Raw genomic sequence first — 27,439 nt, forward strand, 5'->3', positions numbered from 1 at the left:
GCAGCAGCTATCACGTGTGTCTTACAAGAGGCAGTCAAAGAGGCTAGTGGGAGTAAGAAACACATACTTTTTAATTTTAAATACAGAATTAATATACTCCAAAACACATAGGCTTTTCAAGACAATATGCACTCTGTTTGAACTCAGAGCCCTTCACTTGTATCAGGGCTGCATAAGTAATACTGGAGTGAAGAATTCTATCCCTTCCCATCAAACTGCTCAGTTTATGTGCCATTAATCTGTCATGACTCTCTGCATGGGCCACCTCTAAATGCAACCTCAGTGTCCTCATCAACACAAGTCCAGGCAACCACCACCAAGCCATCCCGGTGACACATGCCACCAGCCTCTCCCACCAGCTGAGTTTCCCTGCACTACCTGGAATGCTAGCATTCCAGCTGAAATGCCTGCAGAGACCTTGGGTACACACTGAGAATAAATCCTGCAGGGCGGGCTCACCGGGTCTCTCCGTGTCCATCTTCCTCCTATTCTCCCTTTTGTTCACTATCCTTCAACCACTCTAGTCTTCTCTAACTTTGCAGAAAACTTCAAGCTCTTTCTTATTCAAGAATACTTGCTCAGAGTTTTCCTCCGTGAAGGATCCTTCTTTCTATCCCTTGGTGGCTGGTTCATTAGGATCTTTCATATCTCACTTGAAAAGTCACTTCTTCAGAACCCATGTAATAAATAACACTATGAGGTAATCTAACCAACATTAGATGAAGAAACAAAGGCAGAGGTTAGGTCATCTGCCCAAGGTTACACAGGTAGTCACTAGGATTCTTCACCACTATGCTGTACCATGTATCTCAACTACTTGCTTATTTCCTTTACTGGCATTATTATGGTGTGTAATGACTTGGTGTATTTGTTTGCTTTTTTTTTGTTTTGTTTTGGTTTGGATTTTTGTCTCCCCCCAGAACTATACAAGGGCAGAAGAGGGCTGGTCTACCTCTATCTTTTTATTGCAGTAACCTAGGCTAGAACTTGGCCAAATAGTAAGGTTCAAAAATATTTATTTAATGAATCAGTGAACTGGATTGAATTGAATTAATGGGTCTTTGAGGTCGGCCACATTAGAAGAGTAGATCTGAGAGACAGAGAGACTAGTTTGGAGACATGAAGGGCAGTGACCATATATGCCTCATAATTAAGTCCTCTTTAATTTTCCATCCACCCCAAAGACACAAAAAGCCGCAAGCCCAAGAACTGAGCAATATATTATTTCCTATTAAGGAAACGAATTCTGCTTTGAGGTGATGCTGCCTCAAATGCATTTAAAGGGGATCACCAAGTATGCCTAGTCACCCTGGTTCAGTTCAGCATCCCTGACAATAATGTAGCTTGGTGAATTTCACCCCTCTGGCAAACTAGACCCTTCATTATCTTGCATGTTCATATTTAGTTACAGGGGATTTGCAAACACATTTCCTAAATCTACATATTTATTCGGTAAATTGATCTCTCACCCAAGTCATTCTCTGAGGAACCGCCAGCCTCAGCATTTGACAGAAACAGCCTTTTTTTTTTTTTTTGCACAAAGGCAAGAATTGTGCCAGCATGTGAGCTTCTAGATGTCTCACAAGGAGTTAACAAGAAAAGGAAATTGTCTACTGCTTCAACCTGGAAGAATGAATATCTTGTGTCGTCCGTGGCTTTTCCCTTAACTATCTACAGTATAGATAGTCTTGTTCTGCAAAATTAAGCCATTTAAAGGGACAATGGAAGCAGACAGCCAGTGTCTTACATTTTGCTGTGAGAGAAGGGTGAATACACCACCCTATAGGAAAACAGTTTATTCATCCTCTGAAGGGTCAGTTGGGGGAAGCCAAACTAGGATTACACCCTGGGAAAGGACAATCCACACTGTAGGTAATTCACATGAAGATGATGGGAAATCGATAGCACCTCAAAGCCCTGATCCCTCTGCCTCTTTAGGGTCTTCAGCTGGATATTAGGAAAGATGCTAAGCTCTGGGGAAGGGCTGCTAAGAAAACAAATACCTCCTCACAGCAAAATATCTTGCCTCTGATCAGCTTGCAGTCCCCATGACTTTGCTGTAGCACGTTGACATTGCTGACACTTTCCTCTTTGCAATGTTCTCTTTTCTGGCTCCTGGATTGCCCGTCTTCCTGCTTCCCCTCCCACATCCCTCATCAGCCTTCCCTGGGACTCCCTCCTCCCCCACCCCTTCAACATGCTAATCTCCTGGGTTTCATCCTGAGTTTTATTTTTATTTTGTGCTACAGCTTCAAATACCTCGTTGCATCAATTTCCACCAAGACTGTATTTCTCCTCTTTACTCTCTTGAACTCTAGAGAGTAACTACTCTCTAGAGCACTCTCTAACTACTTGCTATACATTTCCATCAGGCTATGCCAATAAACATCTCAAATTTTACCAAAACACATCATCTTCCCCCAAAACTCCTCCTCCTCGCCATTCATCATGTTGATGAATAATGTCAAATCAGATGGGTCACAAAGTTGAACGTCAGATCAGCTGATCTGCTGGCCCTCTCCAACAGCTTCACTCCCACCCACATTCCATCCTGCCATTTATACACCTTATCTTCTCCCTCTCCTTTTTCTCCAGCCCTACTCAGACTGCCTTAGCTCAAGTCTTCTTGCCTGGATTACTGCAACAGCTTCATGATTAACATCCTGCCTCCCTTCCTCTACACCTTCTACATACTCACCTTTCTTCCTCAGTGATCTTTCTTTTTAAAACATGACTCTAAATCATGTAGATCCCTTGCTTGCTGGCTGGCTTGCTTTATTTATTTATTTATTTATTTATTTATTTATTTATTTATGAGAGAGAGAGAAAGAGTGCCCACATGAGAAAGACACGGGGAGATGGAGGGAATCTTAAGCAGACTCTATGCCCAGCATGGAGTCCAACGTGGGGCAGGATCCCATGTCCTGAGATCACGACTGGAGCGAAAACCAAGAGTCAGACATTTAACTGACTGAGCCCCCCAGGCACCCTTGTAGATCCCCTGCTTTAAAAATTCAATGACTCCCACTGCCAAAAACAGGATTTGGAAACTGCTCCATGAGAAAATGAAATGTAAGCATGATTCTCAACAGATGCTTATTTATTTATAAATTATATCCAAGTATTATTCTAAGTCAATTATTTATAAAGTTTAATTTCTTCCTCTTGGAACAAAATAAAGGAATTTTCATCTTTTTACCTGATCCCAATGAATGAGTCTGTGCACCTGCTGGGGTGCTTACCCTGTGCTCTGAGGACTGACGGCAGCACTTATGCTGCCCTCCCCTGGCAGAGAGGATGACATCACACTCCTCAGTTGGGCATGCAAGTTGTTCACCGTCCAGCTTCAATCTACCTCACCAGCTGCATTGTCCCCACTCTTCCACCGCCATACCTTCACCCACTAGCCACTCTTCCCCACAAATGTGCTGCTCATAGGCATAGCACAGCACAAAGAACCTGGGCTCCGATGTCACACCCCTCCCTGCCAATGTCAAGCTGTGTGGCCTACAGTCACTTTCTCTATCTTTCTGGACTTCCATTTCCTCTTCTGTCAAATAAACATCATAATATCTATACTTCCCAGGGTTGCTGTGAGTATGAAGTAGGGCAGAGTAAAAAAGTGATCCATGGCCAAGCACAGAGGAGAGGCTTCATAAATGGTCCTCAGGAGTGGCAGGAGTAATTAGACATCGTATTCCATGTGTTGTTCCCTCTACTTGGACTCTGTGATTCTTCTCTCTTTCGATGTTTAGTTTGAAGCATCACCTCCTCTGAGAAGAATTAAGGATCCTCCCAAGGTGGAGTTTGTCATTTAAACCTGTCTGCTCCCTGAGCCTCAATGGCATCAAGTCATGGATCATTGCTTATTCCAGGGAACTGTGATTGATTGCTGGGTAGCATATGCAGCATGCCCTACTGTGTTACTGCTACTTGAGGAAGCCTTAGAGATTAATTCCAGAGTCTCCAGCACTTAGAGTGCCTAGTGCATAATGGGTGCTCAATAAATGTTTATTAATATTTCTATATGCAGAGGGAAAAGAGGGCTATTCAAAATGCATGCACATGAACAATTTCATATCACAGTGATGGCTACTTACTTCATGGTTTACAAAGCTTTTCTACATATGTTTGTAATAAGCAAGCTGTTAGCTCCCCCCTCTACACTGTAGCAACTCATAAAATAGATAATAAATTAAAGAGAAGTAACTGTTTGACAATATCCCTTTGATGACAGTTTTCTCTTCCACCCTGATCTGATGCCAAGTTAATGTTATCATAAAATAATTCCATTAACTGCAATTGTGCAGTTTACTGAGCCATTACTGTCATCAAAAAGTGAAATTATATTCAAAACCCAAAACAGAGGCTTACATAGGAATAAATGGCATTAACATGCAAACAAATTATATGCAGGAGAAACAGGAATAGCAATGTGACGGGCATCCCAGCCCATGCTCAGCATAAACAGATGATTACATTTAAATATTTATTCATACATGAACAATGAAAACAAATCACACTGGCAAGTGCCTTGGAGTTAAATCCATATTTGTTTAAAAAGGCAGAGGCTTATGTATTCCCTCTGACTGCAGGTTACATTGGGCTTGCCTGAGCTTTGTTCAGACGGTCTTCCTGCCTAACATATGCATGACCAGGAGGGTGAACTAGTATATAATATTTACACAAGAAGAAATTGAGCTGGTGGGAGGGCGAGGTAGAGGCTGAGAGGGGAGACAGACAGAATAAAGCAAAATGCAAAATAAAATGCAAAAGACTATCTGATCACCTGATGCTGAAGGTGAGCACACAAAGAACAAGATGCCTGCCCTTGGATGAAGTGAGCCAGACTGGGGGTTTCCACCGGAGGTGTGAACCATGCTTCTTGGTTACCTATGTTGATGGAGTGGAAGCCTCAGTACAGGTATATGGCACTGTGCACACCATGGCCATCCTTCCTGGCTCCTAGATGAACGTTGGGGAGCAGGAAGTTGAGTTACCTGGGTGAGTTACCTGGGCTGGCCCTGTGTCAGATCCTCTTTCTTCACTCCTTGAAAGAATAGGAGGATCGAGTCATGTTTGCCTGGATAGCTTTGCCATAATAGCAAGGACTCTTTTCCTGATAACTTCTGCTCTAAGTCATCTTTATTTTTACTGAAGTCCAACTGTGCTTAGGGATGATAGCACCTAAACTCAAGGAGCTTTGTGCCTCTCTGCAGCCCTGACAGTACCCAGCAAGTCAATCCTTCCATGAGGAGCTGTTCTCACTTAGGATACGTCCCCATCATAGCCAACCACATTTTAGACTTGCATGGTCCTCCAAAAGTTCTGGTTCTTCAATTTGCTTAATCAGATGAGGCAGAATGTGAAGCCCTACTCTGCTAATTCTTACCTGTGTGACCTTTAAGTGTGAATTGAAGTCTCAGCTTCCTTATCTATAAAAGGGGGATCGGAAGGGTGTTCCGTTTCACATTGAACAAGTGTCAATGTGCTGTTCTCAGTGCAAAACACAGACAGGAGCTTTGGAGCTGACATGCTAGCAGGGAGATGGCAGTAAACAAAAGCATAATTAATTACCGTCTGATATGTTAACATCTGATTAGTTCTATGTGGAGGGGGAGAAAAGATCAAAAACAGAATGAAAGGGAGGGGAATCAGAAGTTGCAGTTTTCAACAGGGTAGAAAAGGAGACATTTATGTGAGGATATGGAAGAGGATAGAAAGTGAACAAGCAGATATGAGGGGAAAGGTGCCCAGGCCCTAAGTTGGGACCTTGAGCCACGGCAAGGAGACCTGTATTGCTGGCATGGACTCAGAGGAGATAAAGTGGGGAGAGGAGGCTTTCCATTGGGTTTTTATGAAGACTAATGGAGATAATAAGTGAAATGCACTTAGCAGGTAATGATCACCATGGCTGTGGCAGCTTGCTCTGTGACAGGCACTGTGCTAAGTGCCTGACACCCATTAGCTCACTCAGTCTGCACCACAACCCAAAAGGGTTTTTACATCCCTGCTTGTTTTATACACAAGTAAACCGAGCTTGAGGCAGGCTACATAATCTGCCTAAGGTCATAAACATCAGTAAATGGCAGTGGTAGGATTCTAGTGCGAAATTCAAACCTAAGTAGCCAGCTCCAAAGATTGTGCCTTTAACCACTGAGCTGACGGCCTCTCATAAGCAAAGGGAATGGTAATGAGGTAGGTGAAGGAGGAATATGTGCATGGAAGAACAGCCCCAGGAGACTGGGAGCACACGCAGAAGGAGGAGGAAGCAAGCAGTGAATAAGCAGGTCTTTAACAAGAGCAGGAGGCATAATGCAAAAGCAAAGACAAGCAGCACAAGCGCGGAGCAGAGAGGTCGGTACATGGCTGCTTGGGCCCAAAGGGGCTGACCACACACACAGCAAACACAAGCAGGGGCCAGCCAATGGGCCAATAGACCAAGGGGAATTCAGGGAGCCATAAAAGTCCCTCATTGTGATCCTCAAAAAGCAGACACCTGGTAAACATAACACTCCCTCCTTTAAAACAAACACACATACAAGCAAACAAAAACAAGAAAGGGTTAGGATTGCATAAACTATAAGCCAAATTTTGAGCATGGATCAAGACACTATTTATTAATTTAAATCTGAGTTTTTCAAATAAAAACCCTTCCTGTCTTGCCTAGGTAAAAACACGATACCAAGTAACATTTGTTACATTTATGAAATTAAGTACCAGATACTACATGGATAACTTTGTAGGTATAGTCTCATTTCATCATCAAAATACTAAGAATTGGTTTATCCCCATTTATGGATGAGAAAATTGAGGCTCAGTCAGGTCAGGTCACTCAGTAAGCTGGGCACAGGGACAAACATATGACTCCCTCCCAGGTCTGTCTAGTGTGACACTGACCATCACTGAGCCGACACGCACCAACACAACATGAACATAATCACTGCTCCACATTTGCCCCTGTACTTTACCCTATGGCAGCATTAGGATTTTTAAGGAACATAGACAATTGGGAACAAATCCCAATATAGCACCATGTTCTGGATTTCTTCTCTTTTAGAGAGCCATCCTTACAGAAGGGCTGCAGGGTCATTTCTAATGTGCCTGGCCAGCAGGAAGGAAAGCTTTTCAGTGTGCATATTGTGCGATCCGGGGAAGCACAGTCTTCTCTGGACTGAGTAATTCCACAGCTCAGAAATGTTGGGGATCAGCTCAGCTGGTTGTCTGAGCTTCAGGATAAAAGGAGCTGCAAGGAATTTTGTAAAGAAGCTCAGTGCCTAGAAGATAATCACTTCAGCTCTTTCTGACTGTTTCTCACTATGCTTTATGCCTCCCAGAAGCTTAGTCATTCCAGAAAAGCCTAATGGATGATGGTCATATTGATGGCTACTGAACATATTTTGGACACACTCCCTACGGTTTAGAAATTTCCCGTACTTTTAAGCCTGCCTCCCCATGACAAAAGCTTGAACCTGCTCTGCCAGCTTCTACTGCAACTAAGACACAGATAGATGCCCAAAGACACCTGCCCCAGATTTTGACTCAGGAGCCAGTGACATAAAGAGAGGGAAAAAGGAAATCACATTATTGGGCTATGTGATAGAAATAAATAATCCTTAAGAAATTCTATCTTTCTCAACTTTTCTTCCTCCCTTACCCAACTGCATCCTGCATATTGATATAGGATAATCCTTTAACCTTCGCAAGCACTCATGTGCAGTATGTGCAAAGAAAAATGTCAAGGGAACTGCTAACGGGAGCTAGATCAACTGAACTATGCACAGGAGGAAAGAAGACAAAGAAATAACAGGAAACAGGAACACAATACCAGACACAATAAGTCCCCAAAGCAATAATTATATTATGATTTCCCACCAGCTGGCTTATAAATTTCAAACCTTCTATTTTCTAGTCTCCCAAGTAAAAGGCCTTCCTAGTATGGGGAAATACCTCCATTACTTCCCAATGTCCTTGATGCTGTACTAAGAGCAAAACCATTGATAAAGTTTCTAAAATGAATAAGACAAAGGAAAACCACCTTCCCTCAGCATGGGGTCTTAGACTTTCCTTGCAGGTTAGCCTATACTTTGTTCATGCAAAAGGATTCAAGATTAGGCCTGGATTATCTTAAAGACATCTCTTCTGACCAGAGGTATCCCTTATCCCCCAAAATGCACTTTGTCCAATAGGTATTTCATGAGTATTGATGATGTTCTATATGCTATGCTGGGGATACAGCAAGAAATAACAGACCACCCCACTCCTTAAGTAGCCAAAAGTCCCTTGGAGCTCCAGCAACACCAGATTTACACTGAAAGAAGAGCTAGAGATTCTGCAGGATGACTTGCCTTGAGGCAGAGAAGAAGACAAATGTGCAAATGCCCATTCCTCTAGTAGAGGGAAGAGACAAAGTCTAAGAGAGAGAAGACAGGAAGAAAAGAAGAGAAGGAAGGAGGCAGGGAGGAGGGAAGAAAGGAAGGAAGGAAGAAAAGAATGGAGCAGGGAAGGAGATACAATAAAATAAACCAAAAGGAAAAAGGGGCAGAAGGTATGATTAATGAAGAATATATGTTCTTCTTGTAAACCTAAAGTTCTCACCTGCAAGATGAGATAACATATCTTTGCCTATTAATCTGGAATTATAATGTTTGAATCCTTGAACTCCTCCAAGAAACTCAACCCTTAGAAAGACCCATTCGTTTTCAAATAATTGACAAGTATCTCTCAAACATGGAAAAATACCCCTAAGACTTTAATACACAGGCTCTGCTTTGAGTAACTGGCAAGTGAGAGGAAACAGATACTTCACTTTAAGAATAAAGGCTGGTGGAGGGAGGTAGATGGGGGATGGGCTAGATGGACGATGAATATTATTAAGGAGGGCACTTGTTATGATGAGCACTGGGTGTTGTATGTAAGTGATGAACCACTGAATTCTACTCCAGAAATGAATATTATCCCATATAAAACTGCCTAAAATTTAATTAAAAATAAATTACTTAAATTTAATCTAAAAAATAAAAGAAAAGAAAAAGTTTTAAGTTAAAAAAAAGAATAATGAACATGACATATGTTATGTGACAAGGTTGAAGACATTCTTCTCTTCCAATTCTCACCTGAAATCTCAAAGAATGTTTTTGGAGAATCTAAAATGATTCATTATTCAGATGCCTTATCAACTATGAAAATTTATAGCCCGTCCATTGTCATGGTCAAAATGATGACTACAGATTTCTACTTTCTTCTGGGAAACCATCTCTCCAACTAAATAAGTCTATACTGTAAGTGGCTGACCTGGCCCATGGTTCCAGAGGTGCACATGAAACCACTGCATATTCATTTTCTTGGTCAGACTGTTTAAAACTATAGCACATGACCCTTAGCAGAGGACCCAGAGGCAAGAACTAGGGAGACAGACTTTCCTGGTGGCATTGAGTATCTGGATCCAGTCATGCCTGAGGCCAACTATCTTCTGGATTTTTTAAAAAATGTGAAATAAAATAAAAGTCCTACTCTCCCTAATAAATCAGTTTGAGTTGAATGTTCTTCATTTGCGTTGATGAGAATCCAGGTAGTACATTCTCTGTAAGTTTTCCTTATTTCCCATCACACATAACCAATCTGATCATATACACAATCACAATCAATTGCCTGCCTAACTTTACCTTATAGCCAGGATGAATATAAATTATTCTTTTGTACATTGCATTTGAATGCCTCTATCTCCAAAGCCCTTCAAAAACAAACAAACAAACAAAACAAAAAACAACAGATAACCTCTGTAATACTGCTCATCAAATATCAAATCTCTTAGGTGTTTTAACATGTCAGGTCAATTGTTGGCTACTAGGATCTCAAGGACAGACAGATCAACTGCAAATACCAGCTCATCTGTCATGCACAACCTCCTAGAGCCAAATAACTGTCAAAAGTCCCTAAGTTCTGCTCTCTCCACTCCTAGCACCTCTAACACTGAAGATTCCTGGAAAGTTTTCTATCTCAAATCAAATGAAGAATGATAGATGAAACACAGAAGAGCCTCAAATCACAAATCAAGTTCTTTGGATGAAGCATAACTCTATAACATGTTAAGATTTATTTTTTTGCCTGAATGAGCTTAGAGGGAACAATTATAACCTATTCATAACTCTCTATGTTGGATTTTTAAGTTGTTTTTGATCAATGGCTGGTTGTAATTTTATAAAAGAATCTCTCCGATGACACAAATACTGTTACATCCTGGAGGAACTGCAGAACTAATCAATCACTCTTACATAACAAGCACTCACTGTGAAAATAATGTCCTCGATCGAACAATGAACTTGAACACATATTCCAAAGCTTTCAGGGTTCTTAGGATCGGCTCACATTGCTCCCCTCTGCTGGAGGTATCCAAGTAAGTCTTCAGCACCGTCATCAATTTCCTGAATAAGGAATTATGTTTTCAAAATACATCTTTTTCCAGCCCACAGCATGGTCATTAATTTGCTCTATAAATTATAAGGCATTCTATCAAAGGTTAAAGGTGGTGGTATAGCTAAGCTTACTAACTCGTTTGCAGCCGTAAAAATAACTCTGCTTAATAATATATATATATTTAATACGGGGGAGTGAATAAGTATTTCCTACCCATAGAAAACCAGCAAAGGAAAAACTAGTGAGGAAATAAACAATCTTTTGACTAGGAAAACTAGTCACAATCAGGATATGAGTGGGAATAATGGTGGGGAGAATGCTCTTTTTAACATTTGCTTCTTACAGAAAATATTCTAATAATATTATGGAATTCCTTTGCTGAGAAATTTTCCATTTCTTCATTACCAGCAAGGTAACCTTCAAACTATTCGGCCCAGCTTTCAAGACCCCTTTACTAACTGGCTTCTCCCAACCTCTCCAGTATCATCCCCATCTGTAACCATCGTCCTCTGTACCCAAGCTATAATGGGTACTATACTTGGCCTGTGTTTTCTCTTTCCTAGCCTTTGAATCCCAGTGTCTACCACAAGTAGCTATTCAGTAAATGGTAGCTGACTGATTGACTGAATCAATTAATGTTTTCATGTACTTCTACCATAATAAAATATTCATTCTAACCTATGGATTTGCATATTTTTATTTAATCCAGATAGCCCAGCATGGATAGAGTTTTATCAGTAAAGGGAGAATTCACACAGCCTGGTGCAAAAGGAAAATACTCAAGTTCCTTGTGCCCTAGGCATCCTGGTAGGGCAAGTTGGGGATGCACAAGAAATCCCTATATATGTACAGTAACTTACTTGTAAGCCAAGGTGGCACTGAAATGCTGTTGAATGTAAGCCTCCAGAACGGTATTGAAATGCTGGAATTTCCGGTCAGCAATGAGTCCTATTATGTAGATCTGAGGAAGATTCAAGGAATCAGTGTTTCGGGGTCAGACCCAAGGCAGGAAGCCATACTCACATGGCAGAACTGAACCTCCAGCAAAATGATTTTGCTCAGGAATTAACTCACAAATATATTGTTAGTAGTCTCATTAATGTAGTCTCTTCTAAAAAAGCATTCTATGAAACATGCTACAGGGTATCGTAGGATAAAAGGGTTTCATGGTCATATAAAGTTTGACAAATCTCAGGATATCATTGTTAAGATTGCCTTCTTTACAGGAGGGTTCTTAGAGTCTTTAACATTTACAACCATTGTGAATCTCTAAGAAGGTCACACAATGTCCAACACTTCCCTGAGAGTTATTTAATCAAAGGATCTTTTTGTTAAAAAGCTTCTTTCTTGAGGGCTAGCTTTTAAGAAGACCTTCTGGGAAGCACTGGATTAAGTCATGGTTGTCTCCAAGTAATCTCTTTAAAAGGTAAATGTCACTGACATAAGTAGTTAACATATTAAAACTTTATTGATACCCTCGTGTGGACAGGACACTGAAGAAACATGAAATGGGACAGATGGGAGGAAGACACCATTTGGGAAGAGGGAAGAGGATAGATCAGGAAAGCATGCCACCATAAAATGTGCAGGTGGGCAGGAAGGTATAATGACACTGCGAAGTTGGGAGACTATGAGAAAGAAGAAGGTGGGAAACACTTCGGTGCTTCACAACCTGGCCAAGGACTAGCTCCCAGCATTCATGGAAAGCTGAAGCCATTATTCATGGTATCCAGCTTCATGTACTTTCAACCAGTGCCAATATGACATCAACAATTAAAATTCCCCTTTTACTCACCCAGCCACGCTTTTAAATGAATTAGAAGCAAACAAACTAACAAACAAACAAATGCAGCGGCTCATTCGTTCATTGCTCTGGTTGCTAAAAGTTACAATACATACAAAAAGGTTCATTAGAAGAGCCTCTAAGGCCACAAATTCTCAGTGTTCTCACAGTGAGACACATATTAATGTCTAATATCACTCAACACCTTTCCCCTCTTTCTTACCAAAGCATCAAAGACGAGGATATCATACTCATTGCTTTGAGAATGCTCCATCATGATATTGAAGAGGGCATCCAGAGTATCTTGGAGAAACTGGACAAAGTAATGAAGGTCATGTTAAAACACAGTGCAGGTGACCCACAAGTCCTACTCCTCAGTGTATCCCCAAGAGAATGAGAGCACACATCCACCATACGCTGCATTCCAAAGGTCCAGGGAGCTTTCTTGTCAAGAGCCAGAACTTGGAGCAAACCAATTGTCAACCAACAGCATGAATGAACATATGGTAGCATTTTAATACTACAGAATACTCCACAGTGATTTAAAAAAAAAAAAAAAAAAGAGCAAACTACGTCTATATGAAACAATGAGGATAACCTCATAAGAATTGTGTAGAGTAAGATAAGTCAGACCCGAAAATGCATATTATTTATTTCTCTATATAAATGTATATTATTTATTTATTATTAATAATAAATACTAATATTTATTATTATTATATAAATAATAATATATTATTTATTTTCATGAAATTCAAGAACAGGCAAAAAAAAAATCTATCATAGCAGTCAGCATGGGGAGGGGTAAAGAAGGGGTATGAGAGAACCTACCACAATGTCAAAAATGTACTGTATCTTGATCTACAGGGTGAGTAAATGGGTATATACATGGGTAAAAATATAGGAAACTATACTCTTAGGGTAAGTATTCTGTATATATTTTGCTGTATTATATACTTCAATAACAAACTTTTTTAGGAAAATAAAAAAGAATGCAAAGATGGAGACCATGTAATTCCCTCCCAGATGTTTCTGCAAGCTGCCCAAAGGTGACAGATCTTGTGAAAGGATGTCTGGAGAATTTTCCTGCTATTGATGAACCAGGTAGGTGGGTCAATAGTGCACATTAAAAGCACTGATCTGAAAATTCTACCATTGCTTCTCCATGTATGGAAAATTAACTAAAATCTGATACTCTTCCTTACTAAGGGATGGGTTAATATTTCCTATAGTCCCTGAAAACACACAGTTACCAAATAAAGAAGTTTAATCTCAGAGTTTCTAGCTGGACCAAGTTCCTGATGGAAACAAGATCACCAAGACCTGTGAGAAACACCTGTCCCATAGAACTGGACAGAAGTGTTGCTTAATTAAATTTATACCTCAGATGCTATATTCTCTAACACCATGTAGATACAATAATACATCTGACATTTGTATTGTTTTCTGCTTATTTCACTTAAAATGTGAGCCCTTATGTCTTTCCTTCTTTCATGTATAATGCATAATACTCTGTAAGCAGCAGGAACTAAGAATACTTTTTATTTCTAATAGTAACATTCAAGTAGTACTAAGACATCACACTATTATAGCAACTTATGCCAACAAAAATAATTAATAGTTACTATTTACTGAACTCTGTATGATTTACATGTTTAGTTCAATATTATAACTTTGTGTTAGAGACTATGCTAAGTAATTTTTAAATATTATTGCCTTGAATGCTCAAAACCACTCTACGAAATATGTCCTAGTCACAATATTATCACATAAAGTTGGTAAGCGGTTGAGCTGAGATCTACACCCAGGCTGATCTCCTGGAAGGAACTGAACACAACAATAGTTTTCTACCACTCAACATTCAACATCCTTGAACCATATGATCCTCTGAATTTCCCAGTAAAGATTTCTCATGGCAATTTGGAACACTGTGTCCCTCTGTTAGAGAAAAAGTCTCATATCCCTCAGCACTTCATTTGCCCCTGAAGCCACCCAAGATTTAAAGCTCTGTCACTGGAGACAAAGACAAACAGAATGAAGCCCCACTGACCTTCACCACTTCCTCTCCATCGACGATCTTCAATTTCTCTAAATTCTCCTGTAGCAGCTGAGGCTTCATACGCCACTTCAGCAAACCCAGCAAGCCCACTGGAAAGAGTCCAGACAAGCAGAATTACTATTCTTGGCTTGAACTGCCCATGAACTGTCCATTCAGGACCCCCACCCGGGGTTACCCATGCACACATGCACATGTGCACTACATATATACAACTCTTGAAGGTTTCATTACCATTTTGGGTGAGCTTTGTGGAACACACCAGGGTGGAAATGGAGAACACATCCCGGGAGCTGACAGAGAGCCCCCCAACACTACTGGAGCTTCGACTCAAGGTGGCCCCCTTGTTTTCCATATGGTGTCGATAAGAAGGAAGGGTCAGGTAAGCACTGGCATCCTCCATCTTCTTACTCTCTCCCTGGAAACAACACCTTGGTTACTTCCCCAGCCATGGGTATATGCCCAAGTGGTCAGCTTACACATTGTAAGGTGCAGAGAGTCAGAATTAGAAAAAAAAATAATAATAATCAGAGAAACAATAAACAGCTGGTATGGCAGGGTTATTTTCCCACAAAACAGGCAAGAATCCAAAGTTGCATTAATGGAAAAGGGATTGACCAACCAATTGAAGGATTTGTGGATTTCATTAACAGCATGAAGGGAATTGAAGATTTCCCTGATAGGCCATTTTGATTTCTCCTAAATTTCTTGAAATTTTATTTTTAAAGTATACTCCACACCCAGCATGAAGTCTAACATGGGGTTCAAACTCATGACCCTGACATCAAGACCTGAGATCAAGAGTTGGACACTTAACCAACTGAGACCCCCAGATGCCCCTAAATTTCTTGAGGTCTTAATACACACCTACCAGCAAGATAAGGAATCAGCTTAAAGGAAAAGTTAAGAGCAAAAGCACCGAAGTCTGAAAGCCCTGGGATCTAGACCCTGTTCTACCATTCGTAAGTCTTGTCTATGCTTGGTCTCCGTGTGTTCTTTTTCTCATGATTAAACTTAAGATTAACAATATTACCTAGCTCCTAGAAATTTGGGGCAGACTAAATGGGCATAATGCATATGGAGCTCTTAAAAGAGTTGATAGAAACCTAAATCCCTTGGCATGTGGAAATGCATAGTTAGAGGTAGGCATTACAGGAGTTAAAGTTTATTGAGCACTTACTTACTACTGGAAGGTGCTCTAAGTGCTTTATATGCCTTGGTTCATTTCCTTTAAACCTCACAACTGCTCTTATCTCTGTCATAGACACTGCTATCATCCTCAGTTTACAGATGAGGAAACTGAGACTTAAGAAAAATGAGGACATTGCAAACTGACTATAACTGGACCTACCCCCTTTCTCCCCATGCCCCTCCACCACAAGTTCATAGTCTGTTGGGGAAGAACGGCTTTCAAGGCAAGAACTACCTTGATGTGCCATAAATGAGAAGAGAGAAGCTGTGCAGAAGGGGATGAGGGTTTCCAGAAAACCCAGAGAGACTCAGAGAAAGAGTGCCTGGTGATGAAGCCTTGATGAGGCGGTGTTTGCCATGGAGACCACAGGCAAAAAGGTGTTTTCAGTCCCAAGACTGAGAAAGCCAAGGACAGGTGTTGGATCCCTATGCCAACGGCTTAGCCTTATCCTCCTTCACAAGCACATGCTTTGTGTCCAGCCAGGCGCTTGCAGAGGCATCCTACATCCCCAAAGAGGGGTTGTGGGAAAGCACTCAGGTAAGACCAAGGCAAACACTTCCCACTTCTCAAAAACAGTACTAGTCTCCTGATGTAAATAATGATGGTCAGTATCTGTACATCCATTTATACATAGCTCTTCCACATGGGTCATCTCATTGGTTTGTCATAAATATTACCATCACACTTAAGAAAAAGGAAACTGATACTCAGGAAGATGTGTGAGATGATTCTAGATTTAGTCAGTGGCAGGATTGGGACCCCAGATTCTGATATATTTCCATTACCGGCAGTGAGGCATCTCTCAAATGTTTCTTGCTGGTATTCTACACATCCCACAGGGCTCTTTACAGACTCAATAGCCCATTCTTTCTTATTTTTTTAAAAATAAGATTTTATTTATTTATTTGACAGAGAAAGAGAAAGCGAGAGCAAGAACACAGGGGGAGTAGGAGAGGGCGAAGCAGGCTTCCTGCCTAGCATAGAGCCCAATGTGGGGCTCGATCCCAGGACCCTGGGATCATGACCTGAGCCAAAGGCAGACACTTAATGACTGAGCCACCCAGGTGCCCCTCAATAGCCCATTCTGTGTAATAATAACCTTTTCCACTTCCTCCATGTGCTATGTACCCATCATGGTTGTGTTTAAATGAGCAGTCTCATGTGACACTCACTCAACAGTTATTCACTGAGGGCTTTCAGAGGGGGAAACAGAGGCAGAGAAGGTAAGATTTTGTGCAAGGCCACACAGTTGGTGAACCCTGGTGTGTGGGATGCTATGGTCCCTGCTGTTAACCACTAAGCAATGCTGCCATCTTCCCTTGGCTTCCTATGCCCCACTCACTGCAGAGTTAATTCCAACACATAGTACCTTCAGGACAACCAAGTCGTGGGGTCCATCTTGCAGAGTGGTCCCATCTTCCTTCATCAGCTTCACATAGGACATGGCAAAGTTCTTTTCTCCTTTATCTTTAGCTAGAAATAGCATTATGAGGTCAGGAAAAAAAAGAATGACACATGGACCACCCAGTTATCCCACTCTGCCCTCCTTAGGGGAGCTTCAGAGATGCCTTTTGGTCAGGTACTCACATTCCAGGGATGATCGATGCCGAAACATGAATCTCAAATGGATCCTCTGCATGTCTTCGATAGGGACAGCCACCTTGGTAGGCAGAAACCAGAGCTCAGAAGCCAATGAGTTAAACAGCCCTCCCCTATCCAGCCCACCCACACCCACCAAAGACAGTCTGACCATTTAACTGAGAGGCTGCATGCTGATTTATTACCCATCCATCAAGCCCGATGAACTGTAAATAAATTACATAAGAACTAGCTATGAAGAGAAAATAAAGTACCAAATGTAATCCATTTGGCAAATTGCATTCCTAGCCAATGAAAAGAGGTCCGTAAATTACAGTGGGTTAAAATGAATCTCCCCAAATTGATATAAAAGTCACATAACTTTAGCACAGGATTTGATGCACTGCAAACTGCACGATGCACATTTTCTTTATACACTCCAGGAGTTCTGGCAAGTGCAGCGGGGCTTAGCAAATTAACCACGGTCATTAGGGGGTATGCTCGAAGACTCTTGTTCATGCAAATTCGTAAAAATGCTTGAATCCAATAATACTTGGGAAAATCCTAGGGCTCGTTCCCATCCTTGGCTGGACAGATACCCAGATGCTTTCACCTCTGAAGACACTGAGCCAAATCACTCAGTCCTCCGTCACCCCTGTCTCACTGTCCAGTGGGTGGTATGCTGCACCCTAAATTGAGACACATCCAGCCTGGCTAGGATTGCCTAACTCCTGACACCTCCCAGCTCCCTCTGCAATGGGCGAGTCAAGCCAAAGCAGAGAAGCTTAGCTACCTGTGAGAAAACCACCTTGATCTTTAAGAGGGACAAGTTTATACTGAATCGGTGACTATTAAAAGTCAAGCAGATGTATACTTTGGGGGCACTTTCTGCTCCAGAGAATGAACTCTGAGCCTGAAGAGATCCACCATTTGTGACTTCAGACAGAACAAAGGAACTGAGAGCCTCCTGGGCGACTGCAGTCTGATTCATTCTTTCATTGTGAATCAAATGGCCACTGCAAGCCCGTCACGGGAAACGCTGGCCTTGCTGAGGCGAAGCAGAGGCCCCGCTATGCCAATGCTCATGGTTCACACGGAGAGACATTTAACAACCATGTGGCAAGGGCTAGCAAAGAGAAATAATTAGAGTACAAGAGAACACGGAAAAGAGGAGACCAACTTGATCCAATAGCTTTCTGACGCCAAAGTTGGGCAGGTCATTTTGAAAAGAGTGAGTTCAGGGAGACACACTGAGGAAAATGGGAATATAGGTGACCAGGCAAGAACCACTGAGATTTGGGCAGCTGTGTCAGAAAAGGAAGTTATGTGAACATCTTGTGTTTGGGTTCAGAGCATGGGGTGAGTAAAGACTGCTACTAATTACAAGGCAGAGATAGTCGAAGCTGCGTTCAAGCGTCACTGTTCACTAAATTAATTCCAAACTCCTCTTCCAATGTACGATATTCCCTTCTGCTTCATGTAACAATCTGGTAATATGGATATTTGTGATTAATGCCACTTTTGTCCCAGGCACCCTCCCAAGACAGTGTCTTTCAGGCATTAAATGGTCTCTTATAGCCTCACATTCACTTGCAAGCTCTGTCGCTCCTCACTGCTGAGTGGAATGACACAGCTTGGCGGGCTGGGCACTGTGAGCAAGAAGACCATCTGACAATCCCATTGTGGCTGATTCTGGGTCAGTGAATGGGATCAGGAGGTCAGGGTACTCGTCACCATTTCCACTGCCTGATATACAACTGGACATATACTAGGGTATTGCTTCAAATTAGGATGGTGTCTCAGAACCCCTAGATACATGTTTGCTATTATTAATTATTATTAGTTATTATTATTATTATTATTATTATTACTATTATTACCTTGACTGTTTCCATCCACCGTGGCTGTTTGACTTGATAGTACACAACTGACCGATATTCATTCATGGGCTTATCCCCAGCTCCCACGCAAATTGCATTCTGACCCAAGGGAAAAAAAAGAGAGAGAAAGAAAAAACACTACAGAATTGCCATTTTTGGTGCTTGGACACTATTGGTCCTGAGGCCAACACTGGCTTCAAGGGCCGGAAAACCCTCTCTTCACCAACCCTTCTGCCAGGTACCCTTCTACATTACAGATTTATACATGAACATCCCCGGCCCCGGGAGTGACAGCTGTTTAACTACAGAAATTCTATTACTTGCATTCCGGAAACCATTGGAGCGCACCAGGCACTGACGTGATTGCCTTATTGTAAATGGTAACCAGCCTTAGAGTTACTGCATGCTGCCACTCTTATTAATACTATTTGTTTCTTAAATCTGAATGTGCACAAAGTTTACAAACAGGCTCAGTGCAGTCAAGCAGCAGCTCACTTTGATGGATTCTGATGCTAACAGGGAAACTGGGTGAGAGGAAGGAACCCAGGCTGCTGACAGATACAGGGACAGAGGGGCCTGGGGGAGCCCTACTGTTACCAAGCATCTTCTGGTATCAGGCCCATGCCAAGCACTGGGATATGGACATGAGTCAGATATTAAACTTGACATGAGAGTTCACAGTTTTGGGGAGGGATCATTAGATAAGCAGACAAATCACTGAACAACATAATGTGACAGCAGCGGACATATGTCTTTTTACTACAGTGGGACACAGAGAAGGGATCCTTAAGTGCAGCCTGAGGATTCAGGGAAGATTTCTTGGAGGTGAGGACAGTTAAGGATCTTGAAGGAAGATTCCAAGTTGGCTTTCAGCAAAAAATGTGGGCAAGATGTTCCAAGCAGGGAATGAGCACAGAGCAAGCATACCTGAGAATTCCAAGTATAGGGCATTTGCTGTTTGCCATAAACACCCTCAGGGTAATAAGGAAAATTACCTTTTAATAGGGTCTGTCGGCCCCTGATTCTATCTCTTTCTGTTAATTCTTGTGGTTTGGCCCCCAAACAGGATCTAAATAGGGTCTCCCAGGAAAGGCCTAAAAATTTTACCTCCAGTCTCTACATAGGGACATAGGGATTGGTTTTGGAGCCCCTGGCCCCCATATTGTGAAACTATGTGCCTCTGGGCATTTTTAGGATGACAGACTCCTTGCCTTTTACCAGATTCCAGCAGATTCACCAATGGATCCTTGATACCACCAATCCCATGCCCACCACCATGAGATTAAATGACCAAAGCAGGCCACATACAAGCACTCTAGGACCCCCCGTAAGAGAAGCTAACTTGTGGGAAAGAGAATTCTTCCCCTCACACTGGAATTCTCCTTTCCTTCCAAGCTATAGGGCAAGAATGACTGATGGTACTCGCAGTCAAATTGAGTCCATTTCAAAATAAGGATATAGCATCCTTTCAGAATTAACCTCAAAAAATAACAAATCTAAAAAAAAAAAAAAAAACAAAACTAGAATTGCAGTGTCTGGGTGGTTCAGTTGGTTAAGCATCTGTCTTTGGCTCATATCATGATCCCAGGGTTCTGGGATTGAACCCCAAGTTGGGCTCCTCCTTCTCCTTCTGCCTGATACTCGCTCTGCTTATGTGCTCGCTCGCTCTCTCTCTCTGTCAAATAAATAAAATCTTTACTTACAAAGTAAATTAATTAAATTAATTTTTTTTAAAAAACCAGAATAACCAATGAACTAAAAATGGAGAAAAGCAATCTCTTGGTTGTCAAAGAGATGAAGTCTTTTAGAAATTTTTGAGGCCTGAACAGTAAACATGCTTTCAAACTTGGTTTAACTATTTAGAGACTGCTTTTTGTTGAGCAATATGCTGAGCCCTTTACATGTACTATCTCACTTAATCCAATCCTCACAAACACCACCAATGATCACCACTACTATCCCCATTTCAAAACTGAGTAAACTGCGGCACTGAGAGGTTAAGTCACTTGCCCAGAAAGATAGCAGAGCTGGCATATGTCTAAGACCCGCTATCTCTCTGTCCAATGTTCCTTTCACAACAACCTAGATGCTCTCCAGTCTCCTAAGATTTATATCAAGTGACATTTATGGGCTTAGAGTTTCTGTAACTCCAGTGAATCCCATGTATCTTATAAAATTTGAGAATACACATATATCTCTGGTAAAAGTAAAATTACTATATGCCAGGCAACTGAATCCCACAGAACTATCTTGGTGATGAAAATTTTTGATTGCCTGAGGCTTTAGGAAAAAGATCCAGTATTACTCTGAGGAAGACCTAAGACCCTCCCTTCAACATGCCAGAGTTAAAATTGAATGTTTTCACATGTGTTGAGAATCATGACCAGGGACTGAGCCCAGTTTTAGAGAAAATATGAATTTATATATGTCTCAAGTAAACCTGTTTAATAATTTTCCCCATTGCCCACCCCCAAGATCCCCAATTAACAGTGAGAATTCCTAGTTGGTTTCAGATTGTCTTCAATGTGAGCAGGAATCAGGAAAGCCTAGAGGCTTTAATGCTGACTTAGTGGACACACTGTAGCAGCAGGGAAAATCAGCCTCCTCACACAGGCCCTGTGTACCTGGTGGTAATCACCAGAGGAACAAATGACCCCATGGATGTGAATGCACTTTAAGAGACTGAGGGTCCTACACCTATAAGGCCACATCCCAGGAAGATGCCATCTATGAGGCAAGAATAAAAGCAGAATACTACCATTCCTTTCTAGTAATAATGGTCAATTTTAATAAACACCTATTGTGTAGATCATCTCATCTGAAGTTCACAAAAGCAAGGTGCAACTGCCGGTCTCCTACTATTCAGACTGAAAACTGTAGGCATAGAGACATTACATAACTTATTCAAGGTCCTTCTGCTAACCAGGCTGCATTAGGGATTGAACTAGGCTGCCTGGCCCCAGAGTCCATGGTCTTAAGTACTCTAATGTCCTGTCCTCCGTGCCCTGCCTCTACCCACGTAAGCTAGCTGGTCTCAGAAGAGCAGAGGTTTCTAGGCCTGGCATCAGAGCCTTCTCACTTCTCCTTAAACTTGTTTCAGGCATCCGTCCACATCAGATTGCTTATTGGACTGCCTGGGTTCCTGCCCAGTTGCTCTATCTTCTCTAAATATTACCCCCCCTTCCTGTTTCTGAGTATTTATTGCAAACCAGGTGCTTTACTGGTACCATTTTGTTTAACTTGCAACCCCAAGATGATTCCTCTTTTACAGACAAATAAAACTTGCCGAAGATTACACAGGTACTAGGAAGGGAGGTTGGGATTTAAATCTGATCTATTTGATCCCAGAGCCCACATCATTAGCTTCTCTGCTGTGTCCCCTCCTGAACAAGTTCACTGAGACCCCAAAGTGAGCCAAGGGCAAGTGTAACATACTCTGTCCTCTGGCCCTGCTCCTCTAAAAGCAGTGTGCGCCTGTAACAAGAAAAGAACTAGATATTCCTGAAGGGGACTATTCCCATAGGAACCCACCAGTATCAAGTGTTTGAGTGTGCTGCCTGACACTTAATTAGGCAGTAATATTTATTTCTGCAAATAAAGAAAGAACAGCCTCCCACAGGCTTCCTTAGCAATTTTCAATAGTCAGTCAACTGAACTCCCCCATAACTTGCCTAATAGAGGAAACTGCAAATTACCACCGTGCCCCATAGTTACCTCTTCATTTCAGCCCCCAGAATACCTGCTTATATATTCATCTTTGAAGAGTGTGTCTGCTTAGCCTTAGGGTGTGACTGGAAAGGGTGACAGAGGGGTGGAAGAAGAATGGTTCAGAAGCAAGATAAGACGCCTGCCTTCCTGTTAACTGTTCCCTCCAATTTGTCCTTCAGCAATACCGAAGGCAAGCGTATCAGTGTTTTCAAAAATGAAGCTGAGGTTTAAAAGTCCTCCAACAGGTAGTTGGATAAAAATAACTTCAAAGCAATGGTCTATACCTTCATGAAATGCAATTTCCCTTTCAGATAAAAACCTCTGCTCTTCTTTTGTGTTCTTTTGAGCAAAGTGTCTCTCACTTACTTTACTTTTCAGAATCCAACAAAGAGAGGATGAGTTATAAACCCTTGGATTTTTGCTCAACCAGATAGTAATTAAGGGGGCCAGTCTTTACCAACAAAAAGACAACAGGATTTTTTTTTAAATTCAAAAAATAATTACGAATCTTCCCAGGATTTGATAGAAGTTGTTATTAGCTTCATTTTTGAAATGAGAAACAAGTTGGGGGACTTTTTTAAATGGATGGGCATCCCCATGAACTATTTAAGAGGGCCTGAAACCTGGACTCAAACTCCATTTCTGCCACATACTAACTTCATGACCTTGGAAAAGTGGTTTCACTTGAACGTTTAGTTTTGCCCTCTGTAAAAATGGGAATAATAATGGTAACACATCGTACTTATCCCAGTGCCTGGCACATAGCATTTCCTCTGTGAATGCTAGTTATGTTCTAAGGTAGAGGGTAGCAAAACCTGCCTGAGCCCTGCCCCAAGGCTAGAGCAGATGCTTTATCAATACTCACCACCCCCCACCCCACTGTGCTATCTAATCACCTGCTGTGGCCTAAGCGGAATCTTTGCCCACGCTGAAACTGCTGCGGAGAGCTGATTTTATTTTCAGCTCAGTACTCCAAAAGGAGAAATTGAGAAGCAGAACCCTCCCACACACTGGACACAATTGCTGACAACCTTAAAGGAAATATAAGTAAATAAATGTAAACACACATGAGAAATATTGTATAGGACATATGCTGTATAAATATTTATAGCAATGTGATTTGCATTCTTGACTATGCAGTGTTGGCCCTCTGGAGATCAATTTACGAATAAGGCTTTCCACCAGAATTTCTAGCTGGGCACTAGGGAGTTGGATTGAGTGTTGGGAATGTCTGTTTTGAGGCCATCCTGAGTCTCCACACCAGCCCCAGGCTTTGTATTGATCCTTTTTCTTGCCAGGGATTTTGTCTGAATAAACCAGCTCAGATTTCAATGAGAACAACATTTTAACAACAAGAAGCTGACCTGTGAGCTGAAGCCAAGCAGAAAGAAAAGAAAAGAAAGAAAGAGGAAAAAGAAAAAGAAGGGATCATGAAAGGGGAGAAGCAGACATTGAAACACTCCTTTGATGTAAAGAGAAAACGGCACAAGGTCTTACTATGGGCCAGTGTACAAACCGAGCTCTAAAGGTGTAGATCACATTACTTAAGGCCATCCCGAAGGCACCTGACATTTAGGGAGCAGACCGGGATGGGAAAAGCAAATCTGGGTGAGCAGAAGCCCTCAAGGCAGCCGGGGCACCCAGAGAAGCAACAGGGCCCCTTACAGGCAGCGTTTTGCCATCCTCCGCGCACACACACATGATCACTTCCACATTCCTCTGCGTGGTCTTGTTGTACTTGTCAAAGTCGCCTTGTGAGAGAGTGATGTAGATGTCGTTCCTGACATCCCCTGCAGGCAGAGGAGAGAGAGAGACAAGAGTTGGCATGTCTCTACACCCAGGAGAGACACTGACTAGAAGGCACGGGGGCAGGGGTGGGAAGGCAAGTGCCGGGCCTTGACGTCTGCTAATGAAACTAACATCAGACATGTTTCCAAAAAGTGCTGTTTCCTCATCAGGGAGGTTGGAGAAGGAGGTAACAAGGGGAAGGAGGAACGTTAGGACATCAGTTGCAAAAAGGTAGGTTGGAGGGTCAAAATCGGCTCTCTTCGCCTCGTCATTAAAATTACTGAATTTCCATCCTCTAGTGACACCTTCTGGGAAGGCAAAGGAGAGCTCCTGGGCCCATGATGAATAACAACCACAGTCCACAGTTGCAGCCCCAGATCCTTCACTGTGCTGATGCAGGTAGGGTGACTTTTCACGAGTCCAAGGACACGGGGTCAGGAAGAGGTCCGGAGGGTCTTCAGGAATGGGGGAGGTAAGAATAGAAAACCCCGCAGCGGAATGCACGGGGAATTGCTGTGTCAGGTAAAGCACAGGCCCCCAGTGGACCAACGTACATTCGTGCAATTTGAACATTTTACAGCGGGCATAGTGTCCTCTGGTAATAAAAAAATATATGTAGTTTAAAATTTAAGAGAATGACAATTTTCTCCCCAAAAGAATAGAATTATTCTATGTGTAGTGAAGTAGGAAGGATGTCTATGATAAATTAAGTGATAAACCAAGTGGCAGAACCCTATATAAAGCATATAAAGTAATTTTATATAAGGCATATGAAGTGTGATCCCATCTGTGAGGCAAAAAAAGTGCATGTGTATATATTTATGTGCCTGCGTTTATTATGTGACTATAGGGAAGATTTTGGGATATACAAAAATCATTTTCAGTGGTTACCTTCAGGGAGAGAAATAGATAAAAAGCAGTTGAAAAGGAAGGAGTTGACTTTTTGAAAAGAAAATAGTTGTGACAAGCCAGACCCACCCCTGCCCCACGGGAAGGCCAGACCTGGCATGATGATCTCTGGGAAGCCCAGCTTCCTGGCCACCACAGTTGTCCTGTCCACCAGGTGTGGGTAGTCCTTGCGGATTTGAATGATGTCACCCACAAGCATCTTCATGGTCACCCAGAGGCCTGGAAGGGAATGACTACCATGAAAAGCCAACTTCAAGGTATGTTCATGCTCACCCTCCCACCATCTCTCCCTTTGGGCTCTTTCTGGAGGAGACTGCTGGAAGCAGCAACAATCACAGATGTAGTGACCCAACACAGGAGGAGGCAGAAGGTAGAAAGCAGAGGGGCTCTGGGGCCAGGTATCTGTGGGTTTGAATGCCACTCGTTACTTCCAACAGCGTCCGCTTCTGTCAAATTCCCCCACGCAGGCTTTGTGCAGTGAGGTGGGTACCACCTATCTCACCAGACTGTGGGAAGAATTCAGTCAAATAAGGAGCTCTATAAAGGTGCCTGACACATAGGAGCTGTGCTTTGGGCACGAGGACATTCAGATTCAGGAGATGTGGCTTCCATTTCCATAGATCACACGCTCCCATTTTTCACAGTGGTCTGTCTGGAAGGAAGACTATGTTTCCCAGGGTTTACGATTTTGATCTGTTTTCCAAAGAATCAAGAGCTCCCAAGCCAGAACCCAACCCACTCGGCGCATTGTGGCACTGTACCTTGCCCTCCACTGTCTCCTTTGGAGGCTGTGACTTTGCTCAGCAGGCTGTGAAGGAAGTCATTCTCAGCTGTCACTCTGGGAAGGAAAAGAAAGCACAAAATTCTTGCATGGTACTCTTATGGGGTCCCTATCTTGAGGTCCACGTGCTCCACAAAGTTACCAGTGTTCCCATATACCTTAGGTGAAAAGTGAGCCTGCCCAAGCCAGCTCAGTCAACATATGTGCCATCAAGAAACAGATTTCTCGGGGTTATGGACATTGGGGAGGGTATGTGCTATGGTGAGTGCTGTGAAGTGTGTAAACCTGATGATTCACAGACCTGTATCCCAGGGGATTAAAATATATTATATGTTTATAAAAAATTAAAAATTAAAAAAAAACAGATTTCTCTTTTTCACAAACCAACATGGCTCTGAGATCTGGGAATGTTATTGCTACAAGTAGAGAAGATATATATATTCTTAGAAAAGAAGGATTTCTAAGCCCTCAAAAGCAACATCCATTCAGCAAGATGGCAAAGACTAGCTGCTCCTGCTCAGTCCTAATCACATACCTTAACAAGAGTCACAGACTTCATTACCAGTGGCAAAATTCCATTCTCCTTGGACATCCTTGGTGTAACAAAGTGAGGACAACATTCTCAAACATGGGGTCCTACTTCCTTACAGACTCCTTTTTAGAGCAGGAAAAGAACATTTACCCTCCTCACTACCCTCCCTCTGAAATCATGAATATTTCTATCAGTGAGAACCAGAAAACAATTCCCTGATAAGCTGTTCCTTCACAGAGTTGTGGTTCCTTATTACTTGTAGTTAATGCATTAATCTTTTGTCATCTACTTAGTTCCCCATCTAAACATAAGCTCCACAAAGACAGGGCCATGTCTATCTTGTTGACCATTTCATGCCTGGTGCCTAGCACAGTGCCCAGCCCTCTGCCAGCTTTCAATCAAACTCTGTTGAATAAATAACATCTGATGAATGAATGGTGAGAGTCTGGCTGGTTTCAAGTGCCTTAGCACTGAGATCATCATTCTTTTCCTGTTCTCCTCTTGGGAGGCTCCATAGGGCGATCACCAACTCAGGGAATCGGTGCACCTTGCTTTTGAGCAGCCCTCAATGAGAAAGGGTGTGGTTTAAGAGAAGAGGAAGGAATGGGAAATCTCTCACGGGTGAAAAGGAATGAAGTGCTGCTTTTCTTCATCACTCTCTGCTTTCCCCTTGATGATGTCTGTTATGTCCATAACTAAACACAAACAAACAAACAAACAAACAAAAAAGAGAAAAATCTATTAATGACTTATATCCTCCTGCTTCCAGGAAACCATGTCAATGGATGAGATGTAGTACTAGAGGCTGGGTCAGGA

At 42.1% G+C, this 27,439-nt stretch overlaps 1 protein-coding gene across 2 annotated transcripts in view; it reads right to left on the reverse strand.

The window, feature by feature from the left end:
• Nucleotides 1–27,439, reverse strand: part of DOCK2 (dedicator of cytokinesis 2) — a 411,048-nt gene that overhangs the window by 326,210 nt on the left and 57,399 nt on the right. For both annotated transcript variants that reach the window (XM_082726146.1, XM_082726145.1), the window contains exons 11-22: nucleotides 27,243–27,318; nucleotides 26,072–26,148; nucleotides 25,404–25,529; nucleotides 24,279–24,403; nucleotides 18,906–19,004; nucleotides 17,035–17,107; nucleotides 16,817–16,920; nucleotides 14,490–14,673; nucleotides 14,250–14,347; nucleotides 12,423–12,512; nucleotides 11,277–11,377; nucleotides 10,290–10,424 (exon numbers count right to left, since the gene is read on the reverse strand). In XM_082726146.1, the coding sequence (XP_082582272.1) occupies nucleotides 10,290–10,424; nucleotides 11,277–11,377; nucleotides 12,423–12,512; nucleotides 14,250–14,347; nucleotides 14,490–14,673; nucleotides 16,817–16,920; nucleotides 17,035–17,107; nucleotides 18,906–19,004; nucleotides 24,279–24,403; nucleotides 25,404–25,529; nucleotides 26,072–26,148; nucleotides 27,243–27,318 (1,288 nt within the window). The remainder of the gene's footprint in view (nucleotides 1–10,289; nucleotides 10,425–11,276; nucleotides 11,378–12,422; nucleotides 12,513–14,249; nucleotides 14,348–14,489; nucleotides 14,674–16,816; nucleotides 16,921–17,034; nucleotides 17,108–18,905; nucleotides 19,005–24,278; nucleotides 24,404–25,403; nucleotides 25,530–26,071; nucleotides 26,149–27,242; nucleotides 27,319–27,439) is intronic.

This window comes from Mustela nivalis, assembly GCF_964662115.1.
Source record: "Mustela nivalis genome assembly, chromosome: 3".
Taxonomy (NCBI): domain Eukaryota; kingdom Metazoa; phylum Chordata; class Mammalia; order Carnivora; family Mustelidae; genus Mustela; species Mustela nivalis.